General features: G+C 40.6%; 1 protein-coding gene across 1 annotated transcript in view; it reads right to left on the minus strand.

The window, feature by feature from the left end:
- The window catches only part of podxl2 (podocalyxin-like 2), a 26,093-nt gene that overhangs the window by 9,460 nt on the left and 1,190 nt on the right, over positions 1 to 15,443 (minus strand). Inside the window, exons 2-9 of the mRNA XM_035661196.1 lie at positions 5,414 to 5,757; positions 3,718 to 4,081; positions 2,836 to 2,945; positions 2,211 to 2,424; positions 1,556 to 1,738; positions 1,202 to 1,458; positions 1,024 to 1,098; positions 85 to 241 (exon numbers count right to left, since the gene is read on the minus strand). Of these exons, the coding sequence (XP_035517089.1) occupies positions 85 to 241; positions 1,024 to 1,098; positions 1,202 to 1,458; positions 1,556 to 1,738; positions 2,211 to 2,424; positions 2,836 to 2,945; positions 3,718 to 4,081; positions 5,414 to 5,757 (1,704 nt within the window). The remainder of the gene's footprint in view (positions 1 to 84; positions 242 to 1,023; positions 1,099 to 1,201; positions 1,459 to 1,555; positions 1,739 to 2,210; positions 2,425 to 2,835; positions 2,946 to 3,717; positions 4,082 to 5,413; positions 5,758 to 15,443) is intronic.

Genomic DNA, 15,443 nt, shown 5'->3' on the forward strand with positions numbered 1-15,443 from the left:
ATGATGTATTTATGATATATTTCTTTCTTTCTATAAATCCTGAAGAGAAAATGTGTGTGTGTGTGTGTGTGTGTGTGTGTGTACCATGCTCAGATGCCACGTTCATCAGCAGCTGGTGTTGCTGGTGTGTAGGCTTGCTGAGGTAGAGTACCCATGATCCCTCGGGGCTGTTCATTCTTCGAGCAAACACTCTCTCCATGATCCTCAACAACCGTACGCCCTGGTCTACACGAAACTCCTCCTGTCACACACACACACACACACACCCACATTTTTTTACAAGTTAATACTTGATTTCCCCGCAGACGTCAAAAAGTGTCTGATCTCTCTCTCTCTCTCTCTCTCTCTCTCAGTCAGACACAGCTGATGAAGCCAAAGCACTTTTTTTAACCACAAATGAGAAAATATGAATTCTCAGATACAAAGAGGTCACTGCGGTGGCGGTGAGGGTTTGTGCTGCTGCCATGGCGACAGGCGCCGTGGTGAAGGTCCCTCCTCCCTCACCGCCACACACACAAATGCAGATGGCCTCCAGCAGTTCGGTCTGTCTGTAAAACTCAGCTGAACTTTTTGTTGTGGCTCTGACGGCGCGGGAGAAGAGTCTGGCTGCTCCTGTACTCAAAGACCTTCACAGATTCTTCAAATGTGGCATAATGCTGCACACGTTATCTCCTCAGAGACATTAAGGATGATTGTTGTCAGGCTTCAGCTGGAATCTGATTTGTCCCCCAATCAGAAATGAGTATTTTCCACAGCCAGGCCATAAAATGAATTAATCATCAGCTCTAACAGTTGCTACAAGTTCTCATTTAATCACCTATAACATTTTGGCTCTGGCGCTATAAAAATTATCTTGTTCCACTAATTTCATTGATTCTTGAAGTGTGTTTACATCACAACTTTATGAACCACGAACAGGAAACATAAATCACATTAATATCACAAATTCATCTCGTAGGAACTCAGTCATGTTAAATGCTAAATGCAGCACTTTTAATTTGAATATTGCATCCTTGTACTCACGCAGTTCAAGTTTTGCGTCATGTTGAGGATGACGTAGCCTCGTCCAGCGAGCTCGCTCCAGTCCACACACACTACCTGAAAGAGTCAGCATTGATTCGGGTTAAAACAGTCAACACAGAAAGCCTTAGATTAAAGACCCCTCCTGTGTCTGTGCATATATGTGAGTGTGTAAATGTACCTGCTGCGCCTCCTCAATCTCATCGAAGTCACCATCCGGTAAGAAGACCTCAGTGACCCCACCTCCCCTGACCTCTGACGTCTGGGCCGACAGGGGTGTGGTCTTTTCCAGCCAATCCCAGGAGGGGTCGGTGAAGCTGACGGTGGTGGAGGGATCTGTGGTGAGCGGGATGATGTGTCTGTTTATTGTTTCCTCTTTCTCCACCGTTCCCCATTTGTCCTCCTCCTCCTCTTCACTTCTGCCGTTCAGTCCGACTCCTTTAGTGAAGACAAAAATAATCAGTTTATAATGCATTTATTTATCGTGATGAAATAATCACAGTATAATGTTTCTAATGTTAAAGAGCCTTCTCACCTCTTAACTCGTGTCCTCCCTGTTCCAGCTCCTCCTCTTCCTCCACGCTGGGCTGCAGGGGCTCTCTGCTGGGAACCATGCCAACCTCTGGTACAGTGGGATTCTGGGTAAATACACCTTTGTGTGCCAGACCCGTTTCCTCCTCTTCCTCCTCCCTCTCTGTCTCTTCATCCTCTATCTCATCTGCAGCGACAAACAAAGAGGTTAAACAAAAGCAGCACAGTTTGTTCCATTTTTTTACCTAATCTGAGTGTCCATCTGTAAGTGAAGGCATCACAGTTTAATTGTGCCTCAGTATGTACAACAAAAAGTCAACGCACCATTAATACGACAGAGGTTCATTAGTACGTTCATTGTGTTTGTCGTCCGAGCTGTTACATTCATTTCAATGAATTTCATGTACAAAACTAGCCTCTACAAGCAGTAGACATACTGTTAATATATCTTAATATCAGTTTATTATTTGCAACAGAATCATCAGATTATGATGATTTCTGTGCAATACTGTCAGACTTCCTATAGCAGCCCATTGACCTGCCCCCTGCTGGTCAAAGACAACTGTGTTTGCTTCACTTCACAGACCCAGAAGCTCTGTCCACTAACTATATACTGTCAGTGGGAGCCGACTGACACCACAGGTACACATTAAATGTACCTTTTGTATAACTTCCCAGCAGCCCAAAGTCTGTGCCTGTGTCAGTCTCAGGGGTGGCGGTTCCTACAGCGTCTCCACCTGCAGCTGTCGAGGTTGAAGCAGCAGCAGATGTAGTACTGGTTGTAGTGACTGAGGAGTGAAGGACTCCGTAGCCACTGGCATGACTATCTTCCTCCCCCTCTGCCTCCCACAGCTCTCTCTCCAGAGGACCCACCTGTATGATAGAGGAAGACATAAATCAGATGATTGCATCAGTTCTTTGTAGTCAGTTATCCCCATTTGGCCAATAGATATAGGCCAACGAGACACCACTAATCACATAAAGCATTTAAAGACTTATTAAACTGTTCAGCACAGGGTCAGTAGGTGAGCCCTGGATTACATCTGATTTACTGCGATCCAATTAAAGCCCAACCGCAGCTGCTGATTTCTTTTTTCTGATGCTGCACACAGCAGTGATCCACCTGTCAGAGGCACAAACTGGGGCTTTGTTAGGTGTCATTTCTGTGGTGACAGGTAACAGTGGATGTTTTTGGAGTACTTGTTTTGGAGTGGTTGTTTTTATTGTATAGACTGACATTTACAGGAATATATCAGCACCGAGGCGTCTTTAATCTGTCCTCACCTCCAGGACCGGTGATGCACGATGCTCCTGAAGCCCAGACTCGTGCACCTCGGCTGGGGAGGAGTTACTGGGCTGCTCTGAGCTGGAGGGGTGGAAAGATGGACTGTAGCCTGTGAGACACAAAGAGACATGTCAGAAACACATGTTTGTGTCTTTGTGTAAATAAATAAACCTCTTGGCAGCCATCCCTCTTTCTACGGCTGCCATGAGGTTTTGACAGTAAGCAATCAAAAACCGACACATGGTAGTCATTGAACATTAACAAAAGAATGAACGTATGTCTTTGTTGAAATGATTATATTTTATATTTAGCTTTGAATACTTGTGCAGCCAGAAAATCTGATGACTTTCTCACCTGTGTTTGATTTAATAACAAAATTAAAAATAAGTTGTAGCTTGATAAGAGAGCCTAGTTACTTGTTTTTTATTTGTATTACATTTTGTCCACACTGACCTTTACTGGATCTGGATCTGCAAACTAGCATTCACACTAAAACAGTGATGGTTGTGAGATGATATTATTATATTATTCAATAAGCAGAAAAACACATTGAATTCTACTGAATACCAGGTTGCATCTTGTCAAATGAAATGTAGACAACGTTTCAACCGCTGTTCACCTGTAATATAACTTAGATATAAACTTTTTGTTTTGTTCTGGGCAAACATGTTATCACTTCGGGCAGACGGCAGACATCTGATCTGAAAGATGTCTTCGAAGATGCAACCTGGAAAACAGCTTTTCCCCTGAAGTTTGCATAATGTGACCAAAAGCTGGAGTAGTGAGAGAGCTGAGGTTACAAATGGCTGCCTGTGGGTGTGTTGAGTGACGTCAACGGCTTTTATTGATTTGGTTCTGTAGGGAAAATAATTCCTGCTAACCAATCAGAGCGTCCAGATCTGGGGTTGTGTGGTTAGCCTCTAATGCATCCAGTACATGGACATCTTGATCGTCTATTCCTCCTCCTCCTCTCTCTTCCTCCTCTCCTCCGGCGTCTTCCCCTCTCCTCTCTCTGTCCTCCCCTGTGTCTCTCTCCCACTCGTCCTCTCCCCCTCTTCTCTCTCGGTCCTCTCCTCCCTCCTCTCCTCTCTCTCTGTCCTCCATGTCTGTTCCATAGAAGCCCGAGGCCTCCAGGGAGGCATCGCCAGCTCCTGGCCCACCGAGGAGCTCCTTCTCTGGGTCAGTAGAGTCTTGGTGTCCTCTGTAGCTTTCTGCATCCTGGGGAACCGCTAGATGAACCATACGCTGAAAGTTGAAAGATATTTGGTCAGATTGATAACCAGCAAATTACCATAAATAAATAATATTGTTATTACTGATTCAGAACTAAATATTTTACTCTCCTGCACTGCTCTAAAAATGCTCATAGCTCAAATGTGGAGTGTAAATAAAGCACCTACAAAGAACCTTCATTTGTATTGTATTGGTATTTTGTCGACCCCTGTGGACAAAAGTGGTGTTTCTGCTGCTTGTTTCATTGATTTCAAGGGGAATCTGTCCGAATCCGACATTAAGAGTAACTATATAGAAATATCCAATCTTCTCTCTGACAGTCTTGTTTGTTTATGTATAGGTCATATAGAGGCATCTGTATTAAACTGAGACTGTTACACAACCAGTTAAAAACTCCTTGCAGCATGTTTAATATTTACTGATTAATAGCTATAATTATTAATTATGACTAGTCTACAAAAAGAGCATAACTTTGTCCCGAGGTTGATTAAAAAAATGACACAGCAATATTTCATGTTGATGTTTTGTACGTGATCTCTGCTTTTGGTTTAAAGAGTGAATGTGACCGCAGTCCTTTCCTGCTCCAGTTAATGTTACATAAATTAATTGCAGAGAAGAAATTAAATGCTACTGAAATACAAATTGGCACCTTAACACACATAAAATATCTTTGGTTTTTACAAGACATGGAGACAGTAAATGTGTTGCATTGGTTTCCTAAACCACCTAAACTGGTCAACAGTGTCTCATCACTTTTGTCCTTCACATTCCTCATTCACCGACATGGTGACCGCACAAGCAAGAGTTATAGACGCAAATAACAGCCATAATAATCTTGTGAGAAACTACCTAATGCAAAGTTTAACCACTACTTCATCCTTAAAGGACCAGTGTGTAGGATTAAGTGGCAGCTAAGTTGCAGATTGCAACCGACTGAATACAAAGCGCAAAGGAGAAACTACGGTGGCTGCAAAACTTGTGATTAACGCAAAATATCCTATCGAGAGCCAGTGTTTGATTTGTCCCTTCTGGGCTACTGTAGAAACATGGTGGTTCAACATTGTGGACAGAGGGGAGGACCTGCTCTAAACGGTTAATTCTAAGGTAACAAACACACAACAATTCTTATTTTCAGCTGATTGAACACTAATAAAAACACACCTATGAATATTATATTTCTGCCAATAGATCCTGTTACTGTAACGTTACACACTGGACCTTTAAGTGGTTTTAATTTCCCTCTGCTTGGTCACATCTCTTAAGATTATTAATTATTAAAGCTCTCGCATAGACTCTTACAGATGCAGTCGTTTACCCACAGCGCCACCTTCAACTCATCCTCACCTCCATCTCGTCTTCCACATCTAGGTTTTCATCCACAGCAGCGCGGGGCCTGGCTATATCCTGGCTGACAGACGACGGTGGGTTTAACTGAGAGGAGTTGGCAGAGTCCATCTTGGCCTGGGAACGGGATGTTTCGTGTATCTCTGGCCAGCCCATGTCATGAACCAAATGAGGCTGGGCTCGCACTAACTCTTGGACTGAGTGGCGTTTGCTTCTGATTAATTCCTGGATGAAGTGTGGCTGCGCTGGGGCCTCACCCTGGAACAGACGGGCCACCGGAGACCCGAGGGGTATGACCCGCTGGGATGAACCCAGTCTGAAGGCATCACAACTGGCCAGAAGAGCTGCAGGAGAGAGAGAAGACTGAGGATCATGTTGCTGTATCGCACTGCACCTTATTACATTAAAAAAAAATGTGTTGTTCTGGTAGAAGCCTGAAATGAAATTTTATTGATCTGCTTGAGGAAATTAGATTGTCAGAAGAGTTTCATGGATTCATCAGGGTGAAGAAAATGAACACAAACAAATCAAAAACATCTACAACAGGAAATACATGGTGGGAATGAGAAGCAAAACAACTAAGATAAAATATATATTATTGTACGCTGCAAACGCTTGGGTAGCCTGGAGGATGGGAAATAAGGGAAAGACTACAGATTATTGATAATGTTCGATCTTATCAACCTTAAATTCTTCCCATAACATGAATTAATGATTAATAAATAGGAAAAAGCTGTAAATTTGAATATAAATAACATATTTAACTTTAATCTCATTCATTCCTTCAGTTGTTTGTTATTTAATTATTTTATTAAGTTGCTCTAACCTGAAACCCGATTCACTACGTATCTGAATCAAGTAAAATATGATCATTATAAGTAGTTTTAAATTTTAAAGATTAATGAAATAAAAAACATTATTGCAGTTTCTTTAGTTTCACTACTTTAAGCAGCAATATGAACACTGCTATCTATCAATTTCTCACTGTGTTAACACAGTCCTTCATTTAATCACTTGTAATAAAGGACAGCTCCTGTATCTGAGTTATTCTCCTGTTCTTACATTTAGATTTAGATTTCATTTTATATATGCACATTTATTTTATCCTTTACTTTTTATTTAAACAAATGATTTATTTTTTCTTCAGCGCTTGTGTTTGATACTTTTTCATTCTCAAATACAATCCTGAAGCTTTTATTTACTCTCTTATATCTAGGAATGTAAATGAACATATTTGTATAATTACTTTACATGGATGAACACTGATTATTGATATATACTGTATGTATAATTTTCTGTGGCATTATGTGTTAACTTGGGCTACTATTGATGTAGGATCTGTGCATGAAGGTGATTTATCACTAATTCACTTTAATAAATATATATATATATATACCCTAACACTATTCTTGCCATCACCACTGAAGCGTGGCTGCACAATATCATTAACTTCAGATCAGAAAATATACATAAAATAAACTTCCCTGGTGCCAGTCAGTCTGCATTATTAATTTATTTCTCTCTTTTATAGTCAGCATACAGTGCGTCACGGTCAGTCCACCCCCCCTCCCAAACTGAAACAGTAGAAAAAGTGAGCTCCCCTGAAAGCCATGGTATAGTTTACTGCGTCGGTGTATAATGAGACATTATTAACAGAGTTTCTCATAAAGACAAACAGTTAGAGCTCAAGTAGACCTGAGTGGATTGACAGATAATAGATAACAACCCGACACAGGCAGACCTGAGAAAGAATAGAGATGAGAACACTCTGTTCCTGCATTATACATTTAGTGCTTTTATTTTCTCAAAAAGTCACTGCATGGAGGTAAAGCACTTTTATTTTGTCTTTAAATGTATGTCTTCACTTTATATCTACTTTAATTCAGACTTCTTCATTCCTTCATTTGCTCATCAGTTCATTAACAGTTCATTGATTCATCCGTGGTTACGTCTGTCTTTCATTCATTAGTTCATCCAACCACCCATTCATGTGATTTCTACACACTTTTGTATCGCAGTCATCGTTCATTCACTCACTCTCTTCCTTCTATGTGTCCATCCATCCATCACTAATCTCCATCACTTGGCATAGAGGCTGAGTCCTCACCAGTCTCGCTCATGTGTCCCCACAGCGCTCTCTGTCTGGGACCACAGATGGCCGTCTGACCTCAGGGGCCGACTGAGCAGATTATGATAACATGCCAACATGTCTCAAACACGTCTGCAGCATGTTAAGCTCACCGTCACCACAAAGCCCCACAGTCTTAGATGACACAGATTCCTTCCTGCTGACTGAAGCATTTCCAAAAAGAAGGAACTTGTGTGTTCAGTAGCTGAGCTGACTGCCGCTTGATGAGCTTTTTTTGTTCAGTCAAGAACCCACAAAAAGTTTCTCGAGGAATAATTAATGAGCAAGATGCAGGGAACAGAGTACATTATATCCGTCCAATTATAGCCTCATCTGGCAGACGTAGGGCACCAGGAGCGACAATGGATTGTTTTAGCCCGTTTAATGCGTCATAGTGGAACATAACTGATGCCACATGGGACGCCTCATGACAACCTGACAACATATTAGAGTTTTTTTGCTTTCCACAACAAATTCCAAGACATGTTGTCAAGTGGTAACACAGAAAGCTCTGCACACAACTGTAAACAAGGCGAAACAAAAGAGGAATGGCGCCCTCTAAGAGCTGCTGCTACTGGGTTTATTGTAGAGCGCAGATCAGTCATGAAGATGTTCTTTCGTGCCCTTGTGCCCACTTGTGGTATATAATCTTGTAATATAATAATACATACTATAATCTTGTTCTTCACGATGTGATTCAGTCAACTCTAGAGAAAGAAGACATGAATTTCTACGGCCACGTGCCCTTACTGTGCACGCCTGCCAGTGACACCAGCGGTGATTGGACGGCCTTTCTGCGCTCTAGGAGGATAATGATAATCACTGTTGAAAAACTTCTTGACAACTTGGACTCTTGGACGAGGGGTTGCAATGCAGGGCAAGAGTCCTCTGACTTTGCTCCCACCATCTCCAGCTCCCCTCCTGGTTCTTGCCTCTTCCCAGTGGAACATCTGATGGCGGGGAGGAGGTGAAGTGCAGCAAAGTCTGCTTTCCATGAATGAATGGATGGCAAAGTTAATAAAAAAGGAATACACGATCCAGTTCACCAGCGTTTCCCCACCTTTCCAGACTGGAGACTGTCATCGCATCACAGACCGACGCAGCTGCCCTGATGACAGAGCTGTTTCCTCCTGGAAAAAGGAGCTATTTCCAGAGTCCCATAAGGAGAGGAGCACTAAGGTTATCACTCCTGTTACATCCTAGTGCCAAAGAAAACAGGTGTGATGAGACCAAATCTCAACCAGTCCCTCTTCAGCAGAGACCATTTCACATGCTCTTAAAACGTGTGCTGGACTGTGTGCATCTCAGCGTTACCAGTATCATCCAGCATGGCGGTCCCTAGCACCTCCGTCCCGTTGTGAAAGATGGCGAGGGATGTTTGATTATGAGCAACACAAAGTCTGTCATGTTTCTCGGCGAAAGCAAATATTAATTACTCTTTAATCGCTGTAATGGACAGAAATATTGTCTAGATACTGTCTATATAGTCTGAACTCGGAGTCTAACAGGACTGCTAACAGGTTGGTGTTTAGCAGGTAGAATGTTAATGTTCATCATCTTAGTCTACTGCGCTTACATGCTTCTTACAAATAACAGAAACACCCGAGAATACATTAGTGAAACACTTCACATACAGAACACACTGAGATTTAAAAGCTTCCCCAAAGGAACCATTTGGTGCAGGATTAGGTTATTTCAGTTCATCCTGAGGGTGTAACCAAGTTTCATAAGAATCCATTGATTGATTCTGGCCTCTGCAATGAGTGACACAGCAATATTGGATATTCTCATTTTAGGCAACTGGGTTTTCCATTTGGAGAGCAAGCAGTGGAAATAAAGAATTCAGAGCAAATTCACAGTTAATTAGGCAAAACTCTCAGTAAAGGGACAAATAAACTGCATTGTGAGCACTGTATTTCTAGTAGCTCAGCACGTACAATATATATGTGTGTATATGTATATATACATAAACGTCATGTTTGTAGCTAACACTTAGGTCAGAAACATATGTTAGTGCATGGTTTATCTGTAATATCAGAACGTGTGTGACCAGGCGACTCGTCGGTGCTACGTCACCACTTAAAACAAGTGGGCGACAGCCTGAATGACAAATAACCAATAGGCGACGTCACGGTGGGTTTATACTTGATTCTAACATAGCATTTGTTAATGTTTAGCCTGTTAGCATTTGTATTAGTTGTCTCCATTTCTCATCTGTCCAATAATTTATTTTCTGTTGTGTGATGAACTTTGCAGCGTCGGGGGGGTTCTGGACTCATAATACACTTTTATTCTGGTAATTACTTTGTGCCTGAGACACTGCAGGGGAGGACGTACTGGAACTTTCTAAAACTGCAATTATAGAACGGATGGAAAGCATGTTCAGGTCAAAGCAGTGGCGATTACTTTGTGTACAAGAGCACTCAAGAGAAATATGAAGTTCCAGTTCTTATGGCCCTTTCATTAAAGGTGCAGCTATAGTTATGTGTAAGCTGTGTGGTAGTGGCGGTCGGCCTCGAGACTATTTATTCCTTCTGAAGACGTAAATGGGTCACAAATATATGGTTGCATTTTTTAAACTGGCTCAGGAATTTCCTTAAACAGCTGGGAACTCGTCGTTTTTAGTGTAGTAAAGTGTGTGGATGAGGACCATTGATGACACTTTAATGGTCCAGACTGAAATATCTCAGCAACTATTTGATGGATTGATGTGATATTTTGTGCAGACATTTATAAGACTTTGATGATTTCAATGTGTCTTATATTTTGATTTATGATCAAATACCTGCAGAACTAATGACATTCCCATCAGCCTCACGAAACCAACGTGGTGAACGTGGTGAACTTTATCCGTGCCAAGCTTAGTCATTGTGTTAGCACGCTGATATTAGCATGTAGCTCAAAGCACCACTGTGCCTTGCAGAGCTTCTCGTAGCTAAGCCTGATTTATACTCTATGTGGAGCCTTCACCGCAGCCTCATTCCTATGAGAGCATTTGTACTTTTGCACTGATGTGTCTGTGTTGCTCTGCAATAACGCCAAAATGCTATTTGGCATTGGGGTTTCTCGTCTCTCACTTCAATCTGTCTTTTTATTCTGTGTTTTCCTCGTTTCCTTTCTCTTACCCTCGCCGCCTGTGAAGCGAAAGGACGAGGGAATACGAGGGGGCAAACAAGAGCGTGTCATGCAGCGAGGCAGCGTCCTACGTGTCTGTTTGTCTGTCTGTGTGTGTGTGCAAGGACACACCTGAAGAGGGATTCTCAAACAGCTTTGTTAACTCATCTGGGTTTAAGTCTCACCAACACACACACCAAGGCAGCTAATCAGTGTCAAGGTACGGTGTACGGTGAGTCGATGGCGCAGTCGAATGTGCTTTCAGGCTTTAGCTACATAGACAAACAATACTAGTTAGTAGCATCAGTTCGCTGCTGTTTTGGTCTTTTAATCAGATTTGTGGACAATAAGATAAAGAGAATATAGTCTGACTGGTCCTTTGAGGTGAGACAGAAACATCAGACAGATTATATCTGAACGCCGTTATCTCAGGAGATAATCAGGGTAGACTTTTAGTTCACCTTTAAAAAAATGCTTAGTGTAAAAACCAGCGGCCTGCAAAATGTCCTCCTCGCTCCGCTGCTCTCTGTGGATGACGGGTCCACAGAGCCGGTCGAAGGAGAGAGAGGAGAGGATGGAAGGGATGGAGGGATGAACAGGAGGACAGGAGAAGAGACAGATAAGGGATCCATCACCCAGAGGGAGAAGTGCTGTGGTTGTTTTAATCCGCTGATATAAATGCACATTAATAAAGTCTGTTTGCACTTCCAACAATCCGAACACCAAGAACACCAAGAGATGATAAAAACAGAGTCCAACTGTGTTTGTTACGGATATAAATTATAGATAATGAGCCAGATAACACTGTAAAGATACAGCTTCTACACTGATCTCTCACTGATGTTTGAATATTTGGCTGGAAGAAGACAATACTGAGACTTGCAGTGTCCATTAAAGAGGGTGTAAAATGTGCTGTTGGTGCTGATTCACCGTAGTCTCACTTTTTAAAGCTTCCTGATGCGGCAGTATTGTTCGATATACGCAAGAGATTTATTTCAGAAGATCCTACAGCACGACTAATGCAGTGGTAGTGTAACAGCACAAATCAATATTTCTGTATTTACAATGTGAAAGAGGTCACGTCTATTGGTGAACACAGAGATCAATCACCTGGATCCACAGCTCTACGGGGCATTTTAGCGTCTTTCAGCTACCGGCTCACGAGCTGGTGAACAGAGTGGAACTGAATCAACACAGCTGCATCAAAGCAGATGTTCTTTTAATGAATTTACCAATATATTTTGTCTGTATTGCAACAGTCTGATAGATCGTATGCTTCTGCAGCAGAGAACTCCCATCAGTACTTTACTTTACGTCTATTTTATGTTACTTTGTACTTCTACTCTACTGCATTTGTTTGACAGCTTTAGTTACTTTGCAGATTTTCGATTCTTACAGGGTTTCTGCAGGTTAAATTTAAGACTTTTTACAACCATTATGAACCTATTTCACATCCATACTGACCAAAAGAAGTATATGAAAGAAAATCTGTTTAAAAGCGACTGAAAAATGTTAAATTCACAATACATTTTTAAGATCTGTCAAAATCATATCTTAAAGGTCCAGTGTGTAACATTGAGGAGGATCTATTGGCATAAATGGAATATAATGTCAATAGGTATGTTTTCATTAGTGTATAATCACCTGAATGTATGAATAATTGTGTTTTTGTTACTTTAAAACGAACAGTTTTTATCTACAGTAGCCCGAAACGGACAAACCAAACACTGTAGATACAGACTTGCACATTTCTCATGAGGTTATTATGGATTAAGTTCCCCAGGCCAGCAGTATATAAAATAGTTCAAATTAGCTCCACCTTTAGCTGCAATCTTAATGATCAATCAATAATATAACATTCTGCATAATGAGTACTTTTACTGTTGGTACTTTAAGTATATTTTGATGCTAATACTTGGATGCAGTATTTCCACACTGTCCTCCTTTCACCATTAAACACACGTAAACTCTCATGCTGCCTCGTCTCACCACTACACAGCGTGTGGCCTTGAAGTTTTTGTCTACAAAGGCAACTTTGCAGCATAATTACTTTAGAAAAATCTCTCTGAGTCCATCCAGCAGCCGGAGGGACCAAGCAGCTGAGTTAGCCTTATCAGCTTAACACAGATAAGCTCCACGCTGAGCTCAAAGAGGCAGCGGGGGGGTGTTAGGGTGGTGGGGGGACGCGAGCAGGTGCTGGAGGGGAGATACCCTCCAAAGTTCATCACACCACCAAACCTGAGATAACAGACGGAGGAAGAAAAGTCCTTCCTTGACAAAATAAAACACTGATTGTTGCTGGGAAAGTACAAAAGAGGAGAGAACGCTGTCCATCGATACCCAAAAAAACCACAGTGTGAACTTTACTGTAACGCTTTTAAAACCAGCGATTCCTCCGGGGGAACGGAGGAAGAACATTATTGAGTCTGTGGACAGAACCACTCAACTCACTCAACCTCTGGTTAGAAAAACAGATAGAGTTTCAGTCTTAAGCGTCAATAAATCACTTGAACTGAACTTTATTTGTCCAACTGGGGTTCAGCTATAGTGTCTCAGTTTTAGACGGGATGAAGGTGTCAGCTGGCAGTGTGGATACAGAGGAGGATACTTCTGGTCAGTCAGGAGGGAATCGTCTTCACAACTATTGATTGGATTACTATGAAATTACAATCACCGTCCCCCAGAGGAAGAATCTTAATGACTCTGGTTGTTTCCTATGAAAGGATGTGACACAACTCACAATTCATGATACTGAGTTTATGGTGATTTTCTGCTGTGTAATGAGCGTATCGGTCTGATACGTGAGTCTACAGATCGGGCTGATTAGACATTCAGGGCTGCACGATATGGTGAAAAAAATCAAACTGTGATTATTTTGACAGATATTGTGATTGTGATATGATTTATGATGAGTGTGGGAATCACAAATGTAATTTTGAATGAAAAAAAATATTAAAATCATGTTGATGGGACATTTTCTGGGGTTTGTACCCAACAAACATGTTTCCTTACATTAGATTTGTAGACCAGAACATCTCTGTAGTGCTCTGTAGCATTATAAAGCTGTTTGTCACATATATTTATCTTTGATAACTATCAAAGAATTAACATTTGCATATTGCACTCAGCCATATTGTGATTTTAATGTTAATCCTATTAATTATTTAAAACAGTCTTAGAGTGGTCGTAAATTTCCACAAACTGCAGCCTTCAGTTCACATGGTCAATAAAATGTTTGTTCTTGTTGTTTCTACACTGTAAAATAAAACAATCTGTAATTTAATGGTGTTTTTCCTGTTTATTTGAAAGATTTCTGTATTTTTTTTAAATACATACAAATATTAATTAATAAAATTATAAAATAGCTTGTGAATTTAATCATAAAATTGCTATTAATTTAAAGAAAATTTCCTTTTTTTAAATATGGTTGCAAACTGTAATTTTCTGCAGATATTTATTGTTTATTTAATAGATTAAACTGTTAAATTCAAGTTTAATACTGTTAATACATAAAATTTGTGACAATTAACAGTAAAATAAGTATTTGTTCTGTAATTTTACCTGGATTTGTTTGTTAATTGACAGATATCTTAATAATTATGGGAGCTTTAATTTTGTGTACAGTCAGCTACAGTATGTTTGTAGGGAGGTGTTACCCATGGTGTCACCCCTAAAGCCTCCCTCCCCTCTCTCGCTCTCTCTCTCTCTGTGCTATAACACCCCTTTAGATCAGCTTATGTGGGGCTGGGACCCTCCCCCCAAATCCTCCTCACCCCAGCTGAAAACTCACCATCCCCTTCCTCATCTCCTCTCTTCCCTAATCAAAGCCTCCATTTGGAGAAGCAGCCCAGAGATTTCTTTCCAAAATGTTTCATCATCAGGATGAAAACAGATTTTCTGCTGTCGAGTTTAAACACAGACTGAAGCAGAGAAACCGGAGCTGAACGTCACCAGAAAAGAGCTGGAATTTGTCTCCAGAGAAATCTGCAACATCAAAGATCCACGAAAAACAAGCAGAGGAACTACTGGAGCTTCATATGTGGCCTGATTCTGTGCTGCTGCTGCTGCTAATGATGATAATAATCCACAATTATCATTACGGCTGAAACAGTTAATCCATTAGTCATCGATGGAACATTTATCTGCATCTATTTTAATCATCAATTCATGATTTAAGTCATTTTTCAAGCAGAATGTGCCCTAATATTTGAACCAGCTTCTTAAATGTGATTTATTTCTGCTTTCTTTGTCACATATGAATATATTTAGTTTTTTGGGGCTGATGGTTAAATAAAACAAGCACCTGAATGCATCATTTTGAGCTGTGTGGAGGGGTTTTTATTATTTGTTGACATGTTGAAGACAAAACGATTAATCGATTCATGGAGAAAATAATCTGTAGATAATTACCTATTGATAAGATATTGAAAATATCTTAATTATCTAATTGTTTAAGCAATTTATCAGGATAAAATCTGATTCCAGCCTCTTAAATGTGAGATTTTGCTGCTTTTTTAATAATTTATATGATTGTAAACAGAATATATTTCTGAAAAACAAGGAATTTTAAGACATCATCTTTATATTATTGTATTTTTATTTTATTCCATAGCCTCTACAAGCCTGATCAAAACATAAAAGCTTAGTTTTGCTTCATCACATAATCAATAAATGTATTATCATTATCCATGACAGTGCAAAAACATGCTGACAGCCTCCATCCAGTAAAAAACACATTAATGTGATGATGATGATTATTATCATCACACGAGACATTGCATGAAGAAT

Source organism: Morone saxatilis, unplaced genomic scaffold (assembly GCF_004916995.1).
Source record: "Morone saxatilis isolate NCDOM2014 unplaced genomic scaffold, NCSU_SB_2.0 Contig18, whole genome shotgun sequence".
In the NCBI taxonomy this organism is placed as follows: domain Eukaryota; kingdom Metazoa; phylum Chordata; class Actinopteri; family Moronidae; genus Morone; species Morone saxatilis.